General features: G+C 68.3%; 2 protein-coding genes across 5 annotated transcripts; both read left to right on the top strand.

Moving 5' to 3' along the window:
* The first annotated feature begins 3,902 nt into the window (after nt 1-3,902).
* On the top strand, nt 3,903-4,556 carry LOC138684307 (forkhead box protein G1-like). Of its 4 annotated transcripts, none has more exons than XM_069777989.1 (2): nt 3,903-4,258; nt 4,298-4,556. In XM_069777989.1, exons 1-2 carry the CDS (start codon nt 3,930-3,932, stop codon nt 4,500-4,502), a joined length of 534 nt encoding a protein of 177 aa, XP_069634090.1. In that variant the 5' UTR covers nt 3,903-3,929; the 3' UTR covers nt 4,503-4,556. The 4 variants fall into 4 exon arrangements, with proteins under 4 accessions (XP_069634090.1, XP_069634092.1, XP_069634091.1 ...); XM_069777991.1 differs by having other exon boundaries at nt 3,903-4,297; nt 4,379-4,556; XM_069777990.1 differs by having other exon boundaries at nt 3,903-4,318; nt 4,379-4,556.
* A 796-nt stretch (nt 4,557-5,352) lies between these two features.
* On the top strand, nt 5,353-17,497 carry LOC138684310 (TBC1 domain family member 10B-like; the record flags this gene model as incomplete). The annotated part of the gene is made up of 9 exons (XM_069777994.1): nt 5,353-5,678; nt 5,937-6,036; nt 9,266-9,373; nt 9,456-9,562; nt 10,265-10,379; nt 10,474-10,539; nt 11,547-11,736; nt 14,068-14,222; nt 17,198-17,497. Coding segments are annotated over 9 exons (1,467 nt in total), but the record flags the coding sequence as incomplete, so codon positions are not given.
* Nucleotides 17,498-17,499: the final 2 nt, after the last annotated feature.

Genomic DNA, 17,499 nt, shown 5'->3' with positions numbered 1-17,499 from the left:
AGGCGGCTAGAGAGGCCGCGGGTGGGTGCGCCGACCGGAAGTGGCGTCGCTGAGGAGGAAGATGGGGGGTGTCGTCCCCCCCCCGGTAAAACGGCGGCCGGGCCCGGCGGCCGCGCTGGGTACCGGGGGGGGGGGGGGGACACGGTTATAGACACGGATGGGGGGGGCTCTGCTGTGGGTGAGTGGGGTTTGGGGGGGGCAGGGGGATGGGGGGGGTCTCTGGTGCAGATTGGGGGGGGGGTCGAGGTTATGGGGGGGGTCCCTGGTGTGAATTGGGGGGGGTCAGGGGTATGGGGGGGGCTCAGGATTATGGGGGGGGTCCCTGATATAGATTTGGGGGGGTTTAGGGTTGTGGGGGGGGGTCTTGGTATAGATTGGGGGGGGGTCAGGGGGATGGGGGGGGTCCTGGTATAGATTGGGGGGGCTCAGGGGTATGGGGGGGGTCTCTGGTGCAGATTGGGGGGGGTAAAGGTTATGGGGGGGGTCCCTGGTGTGAATTGGGGGGGTCAGGGGTATGGGGGGGGCTCAGGATTGTGGGGGGGGTCCCTGATATAGATTTGGGGGGGGGTTAGGGTTATGGGGGGGGGTCTTGGTATAGATTGGGGGGGGTCAGGTGTATGGGGGGGGGTCTCTGGTGCAGATTGGGGGGGGGTCAAGGTTATGGGGGGGGTCCCTGGTGTGAATTGGGGGGGTCAGGGGTATGGGGGGGGGGTCCCTGATATAGATTTGGGGGGGTTTAGCGTTATGGGGGGGGTCTTGGTATAGATTGGGGGGGGTCAGGGGGATGGGGGGAGCCCTGGTGTGAATTGGGGGGGCTCAGGATTATGGGGGGGGTCCTAGTATAGATTGGGGGGGGGTTAGGTTTATGGGGGGGGGTCCTGGTGTGGATTGGGGGGGGCTCAGGGTTATGGGGGGGGTCCCTGGTATAGATTGGGGGGGCTCAGGGGTATGGGGGGGCTCTCTGGTGCAGATTGGGGGGGGGTCAAGGTTATGGGGGGGGGGTCCCTGGTGTGAATTGGGGGGGGTCAGGGGTATGGGGGGGGCTTTGCCATATATTGGGGGGGGTCACGGCTCTGGGGGGGGGGTCCCTGGTGTGAACTGGGGGGGCTCAGGGCTCTGGGGGGGGGTCCCCAGCTCACCCCTCCCTCTCCCCCCCCCCCCCCCCAGGGCTGGGGGCTGACGGTGCCGGGGGTCCCGCGATGGAGGAGTGGGGGGGGCCGGGTGACCCCCCCCGGGAGCTGCAGCGGGACGCTGGCACCCAGGGTAGGGGCTGGGGATTGGGGGGGGGGGGGTCCTGCCACCCATGGGGGGGTCCCTGAGCCCATGGGGGGGGTCCTGAGCACCCTGGGGGTCCCTGAGGTCATGGGGGGGGGGCCCTGAGCACCCTGGGTGCCCCCTGATCCCTCTGGGGGGGTCCCTGAGCCCATGGGGGGGTCCCTGAGCATCCTGGGTGCCCCCTGATCCCTCTGGGGGGGGTCCCTGAGCCCATGGGGGGGTCCCTGAGCACCCTGGGTGCCCCCTGAGTTCATGGGGGGGGGGGTCCCTAGAGGTTATGGGGGGGTCCTGCCACCCATGGGGGGGTCCCTGAGCCCACAGGGGGGTCCCTGACACCCTGGGTGCCCCCTGATCCCTCTGTGGGGGGGTCCCTGAGCCCATGGGGGGGGTCCTGAGCACCCTGGGGGTCCCTGAGGTCATGGGAGGGGGGCCCTGAGCACCCTGGGTGCCCCCTGATCCCTCTGTGGGGGGGTCCCTGAGCCCATGGGGGGGTCCCTGAGCACCCTGGGTGCCCCCTGAGGTCATGGGGGGGTCCCTGAGCCCACGGGGGGGGTCCCTGAGCACCCTGGGTGCCCCCCTGAGGTCATGGGGGGGGGTCCCTGATCACCCATGGGGGGGTCCCTGAGCCCATGGGGGGGTCCCTGAGCACCCTGGGTGCCCCCCTGAGCACCCTGGGGGGGTCCCTGAGCCCCCTTGGGTGCCCCCTGACGTCACGGGGGGGGGGGGGGGACACGACGATGACACTGACGTCCCCCCTCCCCGCAGCCGCCTCCCCGTCCCCGCGCCGGCACCCGCGCCGCCGCCGGCACCGCCGCCCCCCCCCCGCCCCCGCCGCCGCCGCCGCCCCCCCCCCCGCCGCCGCAACCGCCGCTGCGCCCGTTCGCCTGCGGCGAATGCGGCAAACGCTTCGGCCTGAGCTCCCACCTGATCCGGCACCAGCGCAGCCACACCGGCGAGCGCCCCTTCGGTTGCGGCGCTTGCGGCAAAGCCTTCGCCCAACGCTCCGACCTGGCCCGCCATCACCGCACCCACACCGGCGAGCGCCTCTACGCCTGCGGCGACTGCGGCAAGCGCTTCGCCGAAAGCTCCCACCTCCTCCGCCACCGCGTCACCCATTCCGGCGAACGGCCCTTCCGCTGCCGGCTCTGCGGCAAGAGTTACGGCGACAGCTCCTACCTGGCCGTTCACCAACGCGCCCACACCGGCGCTCGGCCCTACCGGTGCCATCGGTGCGGCAAAGCCTTCGCCAGGAGTTCCACGCTCGCGCGGCATCAGCGGGTTCACGGCGGCGGCGGCGGCGCCGCGGCGAGGCTGCGCCCGTTCGGGCAAAAGAGGGAGGAGCTACGAGGCGCCGAAACGCCGAATCGAACCCAAATTCCGCACCAAAGCGAAATTGCGGCGAACCGAGCCGAAATTGCGGCGAACCGAGCCGAAATTGCGGCGAACCGAATCGAAATGCCGGCGAACCGAGCCGAAATTCCGGCGAACCGAGCCGAAATGCCGGCGAACCGAATCGAAATTCCGGCGAACGGAATCAAAATTCCGGCGAACCGAGCCGAAATTCCGGCGAACCGAATCGAAATTCCAGCGAACCGAGCCGAAGTTCCGGCGAACCGAATCGAAGTTCCGGCGAACGGAATCGAAATTCCGGCGAACAACCAAGCCGAAATTCCGGCGAACGGAATCAAAATTCCGGCGAACCGAGCCGAAATTGCGGCAAATCGAATCGAAATTCTGGCGAACCGAGCCGAAATTCCGGTGAACCAAATCGAAATTCCGGCGAACCGAGCCGAAATTCCGGCGAACCGAATCGAAGTTCCGCCGAATCGCACCGAAATTCCGCCGGCCGGAGCCGAAATTCCGCCGAATCGCACCGAAATTCCGCCGAACGGAACCAAATCGCTGAACCCAGGAGGGGTGGGGAGCTGGCCACGCCCCCTCGGCGGGGAGTGGGGGAGGGGCTCCGGGGTGGCCACGCCCCCGAGGGGGCGGGGCTCGGCCCGCCGTGGGAGGAGCCGAGGCTCAGCCCTGGTGAAGGAATCGAAAGGGAGGACTGGGCTGGCCACGCCCCCCCCGCCGGACGAGCCCCCGCCCCTTAGCGGCGGAGTGGGCGGGGCGAGGAGGAGGCCGCGCCCCCGCGGAGGAGGAGCCGCGCCCCTGCGAGTGGGCGGCGCCCGGCAGCGGCGGTTCCGCCTCCTCGGGGGGACGTTTGGGAGGAGGCGTGGGCGGAGCCGCCGGCCGGCCCCGCCCCTTGCGGGCTGCGGGTGGGGGGCGAGTGGGCGGGGCTGCGCGCCCCGCCCCCCCGCCCGCCGCCCACCAATCACCTGCGGGTGGTGGGGGTGGCAGTGGGGGGTGGAGTGACGGGGCCGCCGGGAGACCGGAAGGGGGCGTGGCCACCGCGCGGTCAATAAAAGGCGCAACGAGACTCTGGCTCCGCCCCTCCTTCTCCCATTGGCCGCCGCCCGCCGCCGCGCGTCCCCGTTGGCCGCTCCCGCGTCTTTCTCCTCCTCCTCCCCGGCCGCGCCCCTCCCCCCCGCCGCTGATTGGCCGGCGGCTGCGCGCGCAGCTCGGCAGGGTGGGGGAGGGGCCGCGCTGCCGCCGCCACCGACCCCGGGCGCGTCCCCCGCCCCCGCCCCTCCCCCCACCCCGTCGCCATGGACACGGGACCCCCCCCCACCCCTCCCCCCCGCAAGATGGCCGCCGTCCCCCCGCCCGTCCCCTCGGCCAATGGGGGGAGGGCGGCGGCGAGGGCCAATGAGGGGTCGGAACCCAACGGGGTCCCTCCGGAGGCGGCCAATGAGGGTCCGGAGGAGTCGGAGGGGTCAAAGGTGAGAGGGGAGAGGTCGGCGGGGGTCGTCGAGGAAGAGGAAGAGAGGAGGAGGGCGGCGGCGGCCAATGAGGCGGCGGGACGGCGGCGGAGGGCGGCGGCGGGCGTGGCGGGGTCGGCGGACGACGTCGAGGGGTCAACGGCGGCCAACGAGGGGTCAACGGCGGCCAATGAGGAGCCGGAAACCCGCCGGAGGTCAACGGCGGCCATCAAGGGGTCAACGGCAACCGGCGCGGGGTCAACGGCGGCCAATGAGGAGGCGGAAAGCTGCCGGAGGTCAACGGCGGCCATCGAGGGGTCAACGATGACCGGCACAGGGTCAACGGCGGCCATCGAGGGGGTCAACGGCGACCATCGAGGGGTCAACGGTGACCGGCGCGGGGTCAACGGCGGCCAATGAGGAGGCGGAAAGCTGCCGGAGGTCAACGGCGGCCATCGAGGGGTCAACGATGACCGGCACAGGGTCAACGGCGGCCATCGAGGGGGTCAACGGCGGCCATCGAGGGGTCAACGGTGACCGGCACAGGGTCAACGGCGGCCATCATGGGGTCAACGGCGACCGGCGCGGGGGTCAACGGCGGCCATCGAGGGGTCAACGGCGGCCAATGAGGAGCTGGAAACCCGTCGGAGGTCAACGGCGGCCATCATGGGGTCAACGGCGACCGGCACGGGGTCAACGGCGGCCATCATGGGGTCAACGGCGACCGGCGCGGGGGTCAACGGCGGCCATCGAGGGGTCAACGGCGGCCATCAAGGGGTCAACGATGACCGGCACGGGGTCAACGGCGATCGGCACGGGGGTCAACAGCGGCCAATGAGGAGCTGGAAACCCGTCGGAGGTCAACGGCGGCCATCATGGGGTCAACGGCGACCGGCGCGGGGTCAACGGCGGCCATCATGGGGTCAACGGCGACCGGCGCGGGGTCAACGGTGGCCATCGGAGGGGTCAACGGTGATCGGCACGGGGTCGGCGGCGGCTAACGTGGGGTCAAGACCGGCCAATGAGAAGCCAGAAGCCCGCGGGAAGTCAACGGCGGCCATCTCAGGGTCAACGGAAGCCAACGAGGAGCCAGAAGCTGACGGAAGGTCGGCAGCGGCCATCTTGGTGTCAAGGGGAGCCAACGCGGGGTCAACGGCGGCCATTTCGGGGTCGACGGTGGCCATTTCGGGGTCGACGGCGGCCATTTCGGGGTCGACGGCAGCCAACGAGGAGCCGGAGCCTCGCGCGACCACCGCGGCGGCCATCTTAGAGCCTTGCGGATCCGAAGCTGCGCCGGACCCCCCCCGCCGCCTCGCCGGCGGCCATCTTGGAGCCCTCGACAGCCCCGCCGGCGGCCATTTCGGGAGCCAACGGGCCGGGTCGCGGCTCGCAGGGCAGTTTGGGTCCCGGAATTCCGGGTCCGCGGGGGGGGGACCTGGACTCGGTGAGCGTCCTGTCGGGAACGTTGGAATCGTTAGCCGGCCATTTCCCCGACGACGCCAGTTCCATGGGTTCCGATTCGGAGGTGGCGGCGCCGTCCTACCGCCGAACCGACCGCTACGGCTTCCTGGGGGGCAGCCAGTACTGCGAGGCGCCGTGAGTGACCCCGAAACGGGACGTTTTACCCCAAAACGGGGCTTGCCCCCCACCCCCCCCAAAACCCCACGGCGGGACACGGCGTGGCCGTCCCACCGTCATCTCCGGGTTCGGGATTGGGTTTGGGTTGGTGGTTGGGGGTGGGGGGGGGAACGAAGCTCGCTATGGGGCTGGGAGGGGGGATTTCGGGGGGAGCCGTGGGGCTGGGGGTGTCGGGACCCCCGTTACCTGACCCCCCCCCCCCATTTTTTGGCTCAGGGAGAGCTCGGTGCCGGTGGACGTGGCGCGGCAGCGGGAGCTGAAGTGGCTGGAGATGTTCAACCACTGGGACAAGTGGCTCTCGCGACGCTACCAAAAGGTGGGTCCTGCCCCATAGAGGGGTTTGGGGGGGTCCTGCTGCCCCATAGAGAGGTTTGGGAGGGGTCAGTCTGCCCCATAGAGGGGTTTGGGGGGTCTCTCTGCCCCATAGAGGGGTTTAGGGGGGGTCCCTCTGCCCCATAGAAAGGTTTGGGGGGTCCTGCTGCCCCATAGAGGGGTTTGGGGGGGGTCTCCCTGCCCCATAGAGGGGTTGGGGGGGTCCTTTTACCCCATAGAGGGGTTTGGGGGGCTCCCCTGCCCCATAGAGGCGTTTAAGGGGCTCCTCCTGCCCCATAGAGTGTTTGGGGGGTTCCTCTGCCCCATGGAGGGGTTTGGGGGGGTCTCCCTGCCCCATAGACCGGTTTGGGGGGGTCTCCCTGCCCCATAGCAGTGTTGGAGAGATTATTCTGACTCGCGGGGGGTCCTGCTGCCCCATAGCCAGCCCCCGGGGGGTCTTCCCGCCCCATAGAGAGGTTCTGGGGGTCGTCCTGCCCCATAGAAGGGTCCGGGGCGGGGGGGATGCGTCTGCCCCACGGCAGGGGCCGTGGGTCTCGCCGTGGGTCTGTCCGTGGGTCTCGCCGTGGGTCCGTCTGTCCGTGGGTCTCACCGTGGGTCCATCTGTGGGTCTCGCCGTGGGTCCGTCTGTCCGTGGGTCTCGCCGTGGGTCCATCTGTGGGTCTCGCTGTGGGTCCGTCTGTCCGTGGGTCTCGCTGTGGGTCCGTCTGTCCGTGGGTCTCACCGTGGGTCCATCTGTGGGTCTCGCCGTGGGTCCGTCTGTCCGTGGGTCTCGCCGTGGGTCTGTCCGTGGGTCTCGCCGTGGGTCCGTCTGTCCGTGGGTCTCACTGTGGGTCCGTCTGTGGGTCTCGCTGTGGGTCCGTCTGTCCGTGGGTCTCGCCGTGGGTCTGTCCGTGGGTCTCGCTGTGGGTCCATCTGTCCGTGGGTCTCGCCGTGGGTCCATCTGTGGGTCTCGCCGTGGGTCCGTCTGTCCGTGGGTCTCGCCGTGGGTCTGTCCGTGGGTCTCGCTGTGGGTCCATCTGTCCGTGGGTCTCACCGTGGGTCCATCTGTGGGTCTCGCCGTGGGTCCGTCTGTCCGTGGGTCTCGCCGTGGGTCCATCTGTGGGTCTCGCCGTGGGTCCGTCTGTCCGTGGGTCTCGCCGTGGGTCCATCTGTGGGTCTCGCTGTGGGTCCGTCTGTCCGTGGGTCTCGCCGTGGGTCCATCTGTGGGTCTCGCTGTGGGTCCGTCTGTCCGTGGGTCTCGCTGTGGGTCCGTCTGTCCGTGGGTCTCACCGTGGGTCCATCTGTGGGTCTCGCCGTGGGTCCGTCTGTCCGTGGGTCTCGCCGTGGGTCTGTCCGTGGGTCTCGCCGTGGGTCCGTCTGTCCGTGGGTCTCACTGTGGGTCCGTCTGTGGGTCTCGCTGTGGGTCCGTCTGTCCGTGGGTCTCGCCGTGGGTCTGTCCGTGGGTCTCGCTGTGGGTCCATCTGTCCGTGGGTCTCGCCGTGGGTCCATCTGTGGGTCTCGCCGTGGGTCCGTCTGTCCGTGGGTCTCGCCGTGGGTCTGTCCGTGGGTCTCGCTGTGGGTCCATCTGTCCGTGGGTCTCACCGTGGGTCCATCTGTGGGTCTCGCCGTGGGTCCGTCTGTCCGTGGGTCTCGCCGTGGGTCCATCTGTGGGTCTCGCCGTGGGTCCGTCTGTCCGTGGGTCTCGCCGTGGGTCCATCTGTGGGTCTCGCTGTGGGTCCGTCTGTCCGTGGGTCTCGCCGTGGGTCCATCTGTGGGTCTCGCTGTGGGTCCGTCTGTCCGTGGGTCTCGCTGTGGGTCCGTCTGTCCGTGGGTCTCACCGTGGGTCCATCTGTGGGTCTCGCCGTGGGTCCGTCTGTCCGTGGGTCTCGCCGTGGGTCTGTCCGTGGGTCTCGCCGTGGGTCCGTCTGTCCGTGGGTCTCACTGTGGGTCCGTCTGTGGGTCTCGCTGTGGGTCCGTCTGTCCGTGGGTCTCGCCGTGGGTCTGTCCGTGGGTCTCGCTGTGGGTCCATCTGTCCGTGGGTCTCACCGTGGGTCCATCTGTGGGTCTCGCCGTGGGTCCGTCTGTCCGTGGGTCTCGCCGTGGGTCTGTCCGTGGGTCTCGCTGTGGGTCCGTCTGTCCGTGGGTCTCGCCGTGGGTCCATCTGAGGGTCTCGCCGTGGGTCCATCTGTCCGTGGGGTCTCGCTGTGGGTTCGGCTGTGGGGTCTGTCCGTGGGTCTTGCCGTGGGTCTCACCGTGGGTCTGTCCGTGGGTCTGTCCGTGGGTCTGTCTGTCCGTGGGTCTGTCTGTCCGTGGGTCTCACTGTGGGTCTTGCTGTGGGTCTCGCTGTGGGTCTGTGGATGTCACTGTGGGTCTGTCCGTGGGTCTGTCTGTCCGTGGGTCTCGCCGTGGGTCTCAATGTGGGTCTGTGTGTCTGCGGGTCTCGCTGCGGGTCTGTCTGTGGGTCTGTCTGTCCCTGGGTCTCGCCGTGGGTCTGTCTGTGGGTCTGTCTGTCCGTGTGTCTTGCTGTGGGTCTCGCTGTGGGTCTTGCCGTGGGTCTGTCTGTGGGTCTGTCTGTCCATGGGTCTCGCCATGGGTCTGTCTGTGGGTCTGTGTGTCCGCGGGTCTCGCTGTGGGTCTGTCTGTGGGTCTGTCTGTCCGTGTGTCTTGCTGTGGGTCTCACCGTGGGTCTCGCTGTGGGTCTGTGTGTCTGCGGGTCTTGCCGTGGGTCTGTCTGTGGGTCTGTCTGTCCGTGGGTCTCACTGTGGGTCTTGCTGTGGGTCTGTCTGTGGGTCTGTGGATGTCGCTGTGGGTCTCGCCGTGGGTCTGTCTGTCCCTGGGTCTCGCCGTGGGTCTGTCTGCTCGTGGGTCTTGCCGTGGGTCTCTCCGTGGGTCTGTCTGTGCGTGGGTCTCACCTGGGTCTGTCCGTGGGTCTGTCTGTCCGTGGGTTTCGCTGTGGGTCTCGCCGTGGGTCTTGCCGTGGGTCTGTCTGTCCCTGGCTCTCGCCGTGGGTCTGTCCATGGGTCACGCCGTGGGTCCATCTGCCCGTGGGTCACGCCGTGGGTCACGCCGTGGGTCCGTCCGCCGGCGGATCTCGCCGTGGGTCCCGCCGTGGGTCCGTCCACCGGCGGATCTCGCCGTGGGTCCCGCCGTGGGTCCCGCCGTGGGTCCGTCCGCCGGCGGATCTCGCCGTGGGTCCCGCCGTGGGTCACGCCGTGGGTCTCGCCGTGGGGCAGGTGAAGCTCCGCTGCCGCAAAGGCATCCCCTCCTCCCTGCGCGCCCGCGCCTGGCAGCTCCTCTCCGACAGCAAAGCCCTCCTCGACCGCAACCCCGGCCTCTTCCAGGTGAGGAACAAGAGGGAGGGGACCCGGGGCGTGGCCGGGCGTGGCCCCACCCCCAGAGGGTGACGCCCCGCCCCGCCCGCAGGAGCTGGAGCGCCAGCCGGGGGAGGCGCGGTGGCTGGACGCCATCGAGAAGGATTTGCACCGGCAGTTCCCCTTCCACGAGATGTTCGTCGCCCGGGGCGGGCACGGGTAGGACACGCCCGCTCGGCGGGGACACGCCCTTCCGGGGTGGGGCGGACACGACACGCCCGCTTAGGGCACGCCCACCCCGCTGGGTCCAACCCTCGAAGGGGTTTTGCCCCCCTCCCCCGGGGGGGGACCGCGCCCCCTCTCCAGGGCGGCCACGCCTTCCTTCTGCGTGGCCACGCCCCCGGGTGGGCGTGTCCCTTTGCGAGTGGCTCCGCCCCCTTCTCCAGGCTGGCTCCTCCCCCTTGTGGGTTGGCTGCTCCCCCTCTGGGTTGGCTCCTCCCCTCTGGGTTGGCTCCTCCCCTTCTGGGTTGGCTCCTCCCCTTCTGGGTTGGCTCCTCCCCTTGTGGGTTGGCTCCTCCCCCTCTGGGTTGGCTCCTCCCTCTTCTGGGTTGGCTCCTCCGCCTCTGGGTTGGCTCCTCTCCCTTGTACGTTGGCTCGTCCCCTTCTGGGTTGACTCCTCCCCATTCTGGGCTGGCCCCTCCCCCTCCAGGCTGGCCCCTCCCCCTCCAGGCTGGCCCCTCCTCCCTCCAGGCTAGCTCCTCCCCCTTCCAGGCCAGCCCCTCCCCCTCCCCCCCGACCCTTTCCTCCCCTCTCCGTTGCCTCCTCCCGCTCCGGGAAGGCAAAGACCCCGCCTCCCCCCCCCCCCCGCGGCGTCTGACTCCTCCTCTGGCCCCGCCCGGCCCCGCCCGGCCCCACCCGCAGGCAACAGGACCTGTACCGCATCCTGAAGGCCTACACCGTCTACCGACCCCAGGAGGGGTATTGCCAAGCCCAGGCCCCCGTCGCCGCCGTCCTCCTCATGCACATGCCCGCCGAGGTGAGGTCACGGGGGGGGTGGGGTCACGGGGGAGGGGTCACGGGATGGTGGGCGTGGTCACCCCGCTGACTCCTCCCCTCCTCGCCCCCCCCAGCAAGCTTTTTGGTGCTTGGTGCAGATCTGCGAGAAGTACTTGCCCGGTTATTACAGCGCCGGCCTGGTGAGGGGAGGGGCTGGGGGGGGTGGGGGCGGGGCAACGGGGGTCAACGGGGGTCAACGGGGGGGTGGGAGGGCAATGGGGGTCAACGGGGGTCAACGGGGGTCAATGGGGGCCGGCGGTGGTCAACGGTGGGGGGTCAGTGGGGTTGATCGTGGTCAACGGGGGGGGGGGGCAATGAAGGGTGATGGGTGGCCAATGGGGGTCAGTCGGGGTCAACGGGGGCCAATGGGGGTCAGTGAAGGATGATGGTGGCCAATGGGGGTCAATGGGGGTCAACGGGAGCCAATGGGGGGCAATGGGGATCAATGGGGGCCAATGGGGGTCAGGGAAGGATGATGGTGGCCAATGGGGGTCAGTGGTGGCCAACAGAGGCCAATAGGGGCCAACGGGAGCCAATGGGGAGACACTGGGGGTCAGTGGGAGCCAATGGTGGCCAGTGGTGGCCAGTGGTGGCCAATGGTGGCCAACGGAGGCCAATAGAAGCCAATGGGGGCCAACGGGGGTCAACGGGAGCCAATGGGGGCCAACGGGGGTCAACGGGAGCCAACGGGGGCCAACGGGGAGATGCTGGGGGTCAGCGAGGGCCAATGGTGGCCAACGGGGGTCAATGGAGGCCAATAGAAGCCAACGGGGGCCAACAGGGAGACAATGGGGGTCAGTGGGAGCCAATGGTGGCCGATGGTGGCCAATGGGGGTCAGTGGTGGCCAACGGGGGTCAATGGAGGCCAATAGAAGCCAACGGGGGCCCACAGGGAGACAATGGGGGTCAGTGGGAGCCAACGGTGGCCAATGGTGGCCAACGGGGGTCAATGGTGGTCAATGGGGGTCAATGGTGGTCAATGGGGGTCAATGGGGGTCAATGGTGGCCAACGGGGGTCAATGGAGGCCAATAGAAGCCAACGGCGGCCAACGGCGGCCAACGGGGAGACGCCGGGGCGGTCAACGGAAGCCGTCGAGCTCGTGGGCCGTCTCTGACCCCGCCCTCCCCCGTGTCCCCGCCCCCCCAGGAGGCGGTGCAGCTGGACGGGGAGGTGTTCGGGGCGTTGCTGCGCCGCGCGGCGCCCGCCGCCCACCGGCACCTCCGGCGTTTCCGGGTGGAACCGGTGCTTTACCTCACCGAGTGGTTCATGTGCATCTTCGCCCGCAGCCTGCCCTGGGCCGCCGTCCTGCGCGTCTGGGACATGTTCTTCTGCGAGGGTAGGGGGCGGCGCGGCGGGCGGGGAGGGGAGGGGGGTGTGGTGGCCGTGGCCACGCCCACGGGCACGCCCACGCGGCCCGCATCTTCGCGCCGACGTCCCGCGGCCACGGGCAACGTCCGTGTTCTACGTCCCACCTCCGTGTCCCACCTCCACATCCGTGTCCCACGTCCCACCTCCATGTCCCACCTCCACATCCGTGTCCCACATCCCACATCCATGTCCCACGTCCCACCTCTGTGTCCCACCTCCACGTCCGTGTCCCACCTCCACCTCCATGTCCCACGTCCCACCTCCGTGTCCCACCTCCACGTCTGTGTCCTACCTCCACCTCCATGTCCCACGTCCCACCTCCGTGTCCCACCTCCACATCCGTGTCCCACGTCCCACCTCCGTGTCACGCACCCTACGTCCGTGTCCCACCTCCACGTCCGTGTCCCATGTCCCACCTCCGTGTCCCACCTCCACATCCGTGTCCCACCTCCACATCCGTGTCCCATCTCCACATCTGTGTCCCACGTCCCACCTCCGTGTCCCACCTCCACATCCGTGTCCCACCTCCACCTCCGTGTCCCACGTCCCACCTCCGTGTCCCACCTCCACATCCGTGTCCCACGTCCCACCTCCGTGTCACGCACCCTACGTCCGTGTCCCACCTCCACGTCCGTGTCCCATGTCCCACCTCCGTGTCCCACCTCCACATCCGTGTCCCACCTCCACGTCCGTGTCCCACCTCCACCTCCGTGTCCCACGTCCCACCTCCGTGTCCCACCTCCACATCCGTGTCCCATCTCCACATCCGTGTCCCACGTCCCACCTCCGTGTCCCACCTCCACATCCGTGTCCCACATCCCACATCCCTGTCCCACGTCCCACCTCCGTGTCCCACCTCCACATCCGTGTCCCATGTCCCACCTCCGTGTCACGCACCCTACGTCCGTGTCCCACCTCCCCCATCTCCACGCCAACGTCCCACCTCCCATATCCATGTCCCATCTCCGTGTCCCACATCCCACGTCCCCACATCCATGTCCATGTCCCGCCTCCCGCGTCCCCCATCTTCATGCCAACATCCTGCACCCATGTCCCACCTCTGTGTCCCGTGTCCCACACCCACGTCCCACCTCCGTGTCCCGTGTCCCACGTCCGTGTCCCACGTCCATGTCCCTATGTCCATGTCCGACATCCACGTTCTATGTCCCGCATCCACGTCCCAGCTCCCACGTCCCCCATCTTCACGCCAACGTCCCACCACCCACATCCACATCCCACCACCCACCTCCACCTCCCACCACCCACCTCCACGTCCCACCTCCCACATCCACGTCCCACCTCCCACATCCACGTCCCACCTCCTACATCCGCATCCCACCTCCTACATCCGCGTCCCACCACCCACCTCCACGTCCCACCACCCACCTCCACGTCCCACCACCCACCTCCACGACCCACCACCCACATCCACGTCCCACCTCCTACGTCCGCGTCCCACCACCCACCTCCACATCCCACTTCCCACCTCCATGTCCCACCACCCACATCCATGTCCCACCTCCCACGTCCCCCATCTTCATGCCAACGTCCCCCCACCCACCTCCATGACCCACCACCCACCTCCACATCCCACCACCCACGTCTGCGTCCCACCACCCACCTCCACGACCCACCACCCACATCCACGTCCCACCACCCACCTCGACGTCCCACCTCCCACCTCCACGTCCCACCACCCACGTCCCCCATCTTCACACCAACGTCCCACCACCCACATCCACGTCCCACCTCCCACATCCACGTCCCACCTCCCACATCCGCGTCCCACCTCCCACATCCACGTCCCACCTCCCACATCCATCTCCCACCACCCACATCCACCTCCCACCACCCACCTCCATGTCCCACCACCCACATCCACGTCCCACCTCCCACGTCCCCCATCTTCATGCCAACGTCCCCCCACCCACCTCCACGACCCACCACCCACGTCTGCGTCCCACCTCCCACGTCCACATCCCACCTCCTACATCCACGTCCCACCACCCACATCCACGTCCCACCACCCACATCCACGTCCCACCACCCACCTCCACCTCCCACCACCCACCTCCACGTCCCACCACCCACATCCACCTCCCACCACCCACCTCCACGACCCACCACCCACGTCTGCGTCCCACCTCCCACGTCCACATCCCACCTCCCACGTCCACATCCCACCTCCCACATCCACGTCCCACCACCCACCTCCACGTCCCACCTCCGCGTCCCACCTCCTGTGTCCCACATCCACGTGTGTCGTGTCCCCCCCCCCACTTTCGGTGTCCCCCCCCAGGGGTGAAGATCCTGTTCCGCGTGGGGCTGGTCCTGCTCCGCCAGGCGCTGGGGACCCCCGAGAAGCTCCGCGCCTGCCAGGGGATGTACGAGACCATGGAGCGGCTGCGCAGCGTGCCCCCCCCCGGCCTGCGGGAGGACGCCCTCGTCCAGCAGGTGGGGGGGCGCGGGGGGGTTTGGGGGGGATTTGGGGGAGATTGGAGGGGGATTGGGGGGGATTGGGGGGGATTTGGGGGAGATTGGAGGGGATTTGGGGGGATTTGGGGGAGATTGGAGGGGGATTAGGGGGGATTTGGGGGGGCATTGGGGGGTGTTGCGGGGATTGGGGGGGTTTGGGGGGTGTTGGGGGAGATTGGAGGGGGATTGGGGGGGATTTGGGGGAGATTGGGGGGGATTTGGGGGGATTTGGGGGGGATTGGGGGGGATTTGGGGGGATTTGGGGGAGATTGGAGGGGGATTGGGGGGGATTTGGGGGGGCATTGGGGGGTGTTGGGGGGATTGGGGGGGTTTGGGGGGTGTTGGGGGAGATTGGAGGGGGATTGGGGGGGATTTGGGGGAGATTGGGGGGGATTTGGGGGGGATTGGGGGGGATTTGGGGGGATTTGGGGGAGATTGGAGGGGGATTGGGGGGGATTTGGGGGGGCATTGGGGGGTGTTGGGGGGATTGGGGGGGTTTGGGGGGTGTTGGGGGAGATTGGAGGGGGATTGGGGGGATTTTGGGGAGATTGGAGGGGGATTGGGGGGGATTTGGGGGAGATTGGAGGGGGATTGGGGGGATTGGGGGGGATTTGGGGGAGATTGGAGGGGGATTGGGGGGATTTGGGGGGATTTGGGGGAGATTGGAGGGGGATTGGGGGGATTGGGGGGGCGTTGGGGGGGATTTGGGGAGGTTGGGGGGCATTTGGGGGGATTGGGGGGGTTTGGGGGAGATTGGAGGGGGATTGGGGGATTTGGGGGGGGTGGGGGAGATTGGAGGGGGATTGGGGGGGATTTGGGGGGATTTGGGGGAGATTGGAGGGGGATTGGGGGGGATTTGGGGGAGATTGGAGGGGGATTGGGGGGATTTGGGGGGATTTGGGGGAGATTGGAGGGGGATTGGGGGGGATTTGGGGGGGCATTGGGGGGTGTTGGGGGGATTGGGGGGGTTTGGGGGGTGTTGGGGGAGATTGGAGGGGGATTGGGGGGGATTTGGGGGAATTTGGGGGAGATTGGAGGGGGATTGGGGGGGATTTGGGGGAGATTGGAGGGGGATTGGGGGGATTTGGGGGGATTTGGGGGAGATTGGAGGGGGATTGGGGGGATTTGGGGGGATTTCGGGGAGATTGGAGGGGGATTGGGGGGATTTGGGGGGATTTGGGGGAGATTGGAGGGGGATTGGGGGGGACTTGGGGGGATTTGGGGGAGATTGGAGGGGGATTGGGGGGATTTGGGGGGATTTGGGGGAGATTGGAGGGGGATTTGGGGGAGATTGGGGGGGATTTGGGGGGATTTGGGGGAGATTGGAGGGGGATTGGGGGGATTTGGGGGAGATTGGAGGGGGATGGGGGGATTTGGGGGAGATTGGAGGGGGATTGGGGGGATTTGGGGGGATTTGGGGGAGATTGGAGGGGGATTGGGGGGGATTTGGGGGGATTTGGGGGAGATTGGAGGGGGATTGGGGGGATTTGGGGGGATTTGGGGGAGATTGGAGGGGGATTGGGGGGATTTGGGGGAGATTGGAGGGGGATGGGGGGATTTGGGGGAGATTGGAGGGGGATTGGGGGGATTTGGGGGGATTTGGGGGAGATTGGAGGGGGATTGGGGGGATTTGGGGGAGATTGGAGGGGGATTGGGGGGATTTGGGGGGATTTGGGGGAGATTGGAGGGGGATTGGGGGGGATTTGGGGGAATTTGGGGGAGATTGGAGGGGGATTGGGGGGATTTGGGGGGATTTGGGGAGATTGGGGGGGATTTGGGGGGATTTGGGGGAGATTGGAGGGGGATTGGGGGGATTTGGGGGGATTTGGGGGAGATTGGAGGGGGATTGGGGGGATTGGGGGGGGCGTTGGGGGGGATTTGGGGAGGTTGGGGGGCATTTGGGGGGATTGGGGGGGTTTGGGGGAGATTGGAGGGGGATTGGGGGGGATTTGGGGGGATTTGGGGGAGATTGGAGGGGGATTGGGGGGGATTGGAGGGGGATTGGGGGGGATTTGGGGGGATTTGGGGGAGATTGGAGGGGGATTGGGGGGGATTTGGGGGAGATTGGAGGGGGATTGGGGGGGATTTGGGGGGATTTGGGGGAGATTGGAGGGGGATTGGGGGGATTGGGGGGGGCGTCGGGGGGGATTTGGGGAGGTTGGGGGGCATTTGGGGGGATTGGGGGGGTTTGGGGGAGATTGGAGGGGGATTGGGGGGATTTGGGGGTTGTGGGGGGGATTTGGGGGGGTTGGGGGAGATTGGAGGGGGATTGGGGGGGATTTGGGGGGATTTGGGGGAGATTGGAGGGGGATTGGGGGGATTTGGGGGGGCATTGGGGGGTGTTGGGGGGATTGGGGGGGGTTTGGGGGGTGTTGGGGATTTGGGGGGTGTGGGGGGGATTGGGGGGGTTGGGGGAGATTGGAGGGGGATTGGGGGGGATTTGGGTGGGATTGGGGGCGTTTGGGGGGTGTTGGGGGGGATTTGGGGGATATTGGAGGGGGACTGGGGGGGATTTGGGGGGCGTGGGGGGGATTGGAGGGGGATTGGGGGGATTTGGGGGGGCGTTGGGGGGTGTTGGGGGGATTGGGGGGCACTGGAGGGGTATTGGGGGTTATTGGGGGGGGCATCGGGTGGCGTTGGGGGGGTATTTGGGGGGCTACTGGGGGGTATTTGGGGGTCTTGGGGGGCATCGGGGGGCTACTGGGGGGCACTGGGGGGGTAGTGGGGTTGGGGGGGGTCCTGGGGGTAAATTGGGGGGCTACTGGGGGGCTACTGGGGGGGGGGCACAGGAGATGACACGACGCACAGGACATTTTTTGGGGGGGGGGGGGGGGCAGAAATGGGAATAAACCGGGGAGGATTTTAGGGTTGGGGGGGGGGGTTTGGGGTCGGGGGGGGATTTAGGGTCGGGGGGGTTTTGGGGGGGGGTCTCCCCACGTGTCCCCCCCCCCCAGGTGACGTCGGTGCCGGTGACGGAGGCGCTGCTGGAGCGGGAGAGCGGGACGCAGCTGCGGCGCTGGCGGGAGACGCGGGGGGAGCTGCAGCGGCCGCCCCCCCCCCGGCTGCACGGGGCGAGGGCCATCCTGCAGGAGAAGAGGCGTTTCGGGGGGGGGGACCCCCAAAAAGAAGGTGGGACCCCCCCCCGGCAAGAGACGGAACCCCGAAAAGAAGGACATGCTCGGAAAGGGGGGGGCGCCCCCAAAAAAGGGGGCGCCCAAAAAGAGGGGGGCACCCAAAAAGAAGGCGACCCCCAGAA

This window comes from Haliaeetus albicilla, unplaced genomic scaffold (assembly GCF_947461875.1).
Source record: "Haliaeetus albicilla unplaced genomic scaffold, bHalAlb1.1 scaffold_179, whole genome shotgun sequence".
NCBI lineage: Eukaryota > Metazoa > Chordata > Aves > Accipitriformes > Accipitridae > Haliaeetus > Haliaeetus albicilla.
The sequence above is the reverse complement of the archived record's forward strand: the minus strand, read 5'-3'. Positions and strand labels throughout refer to the sequence as shown.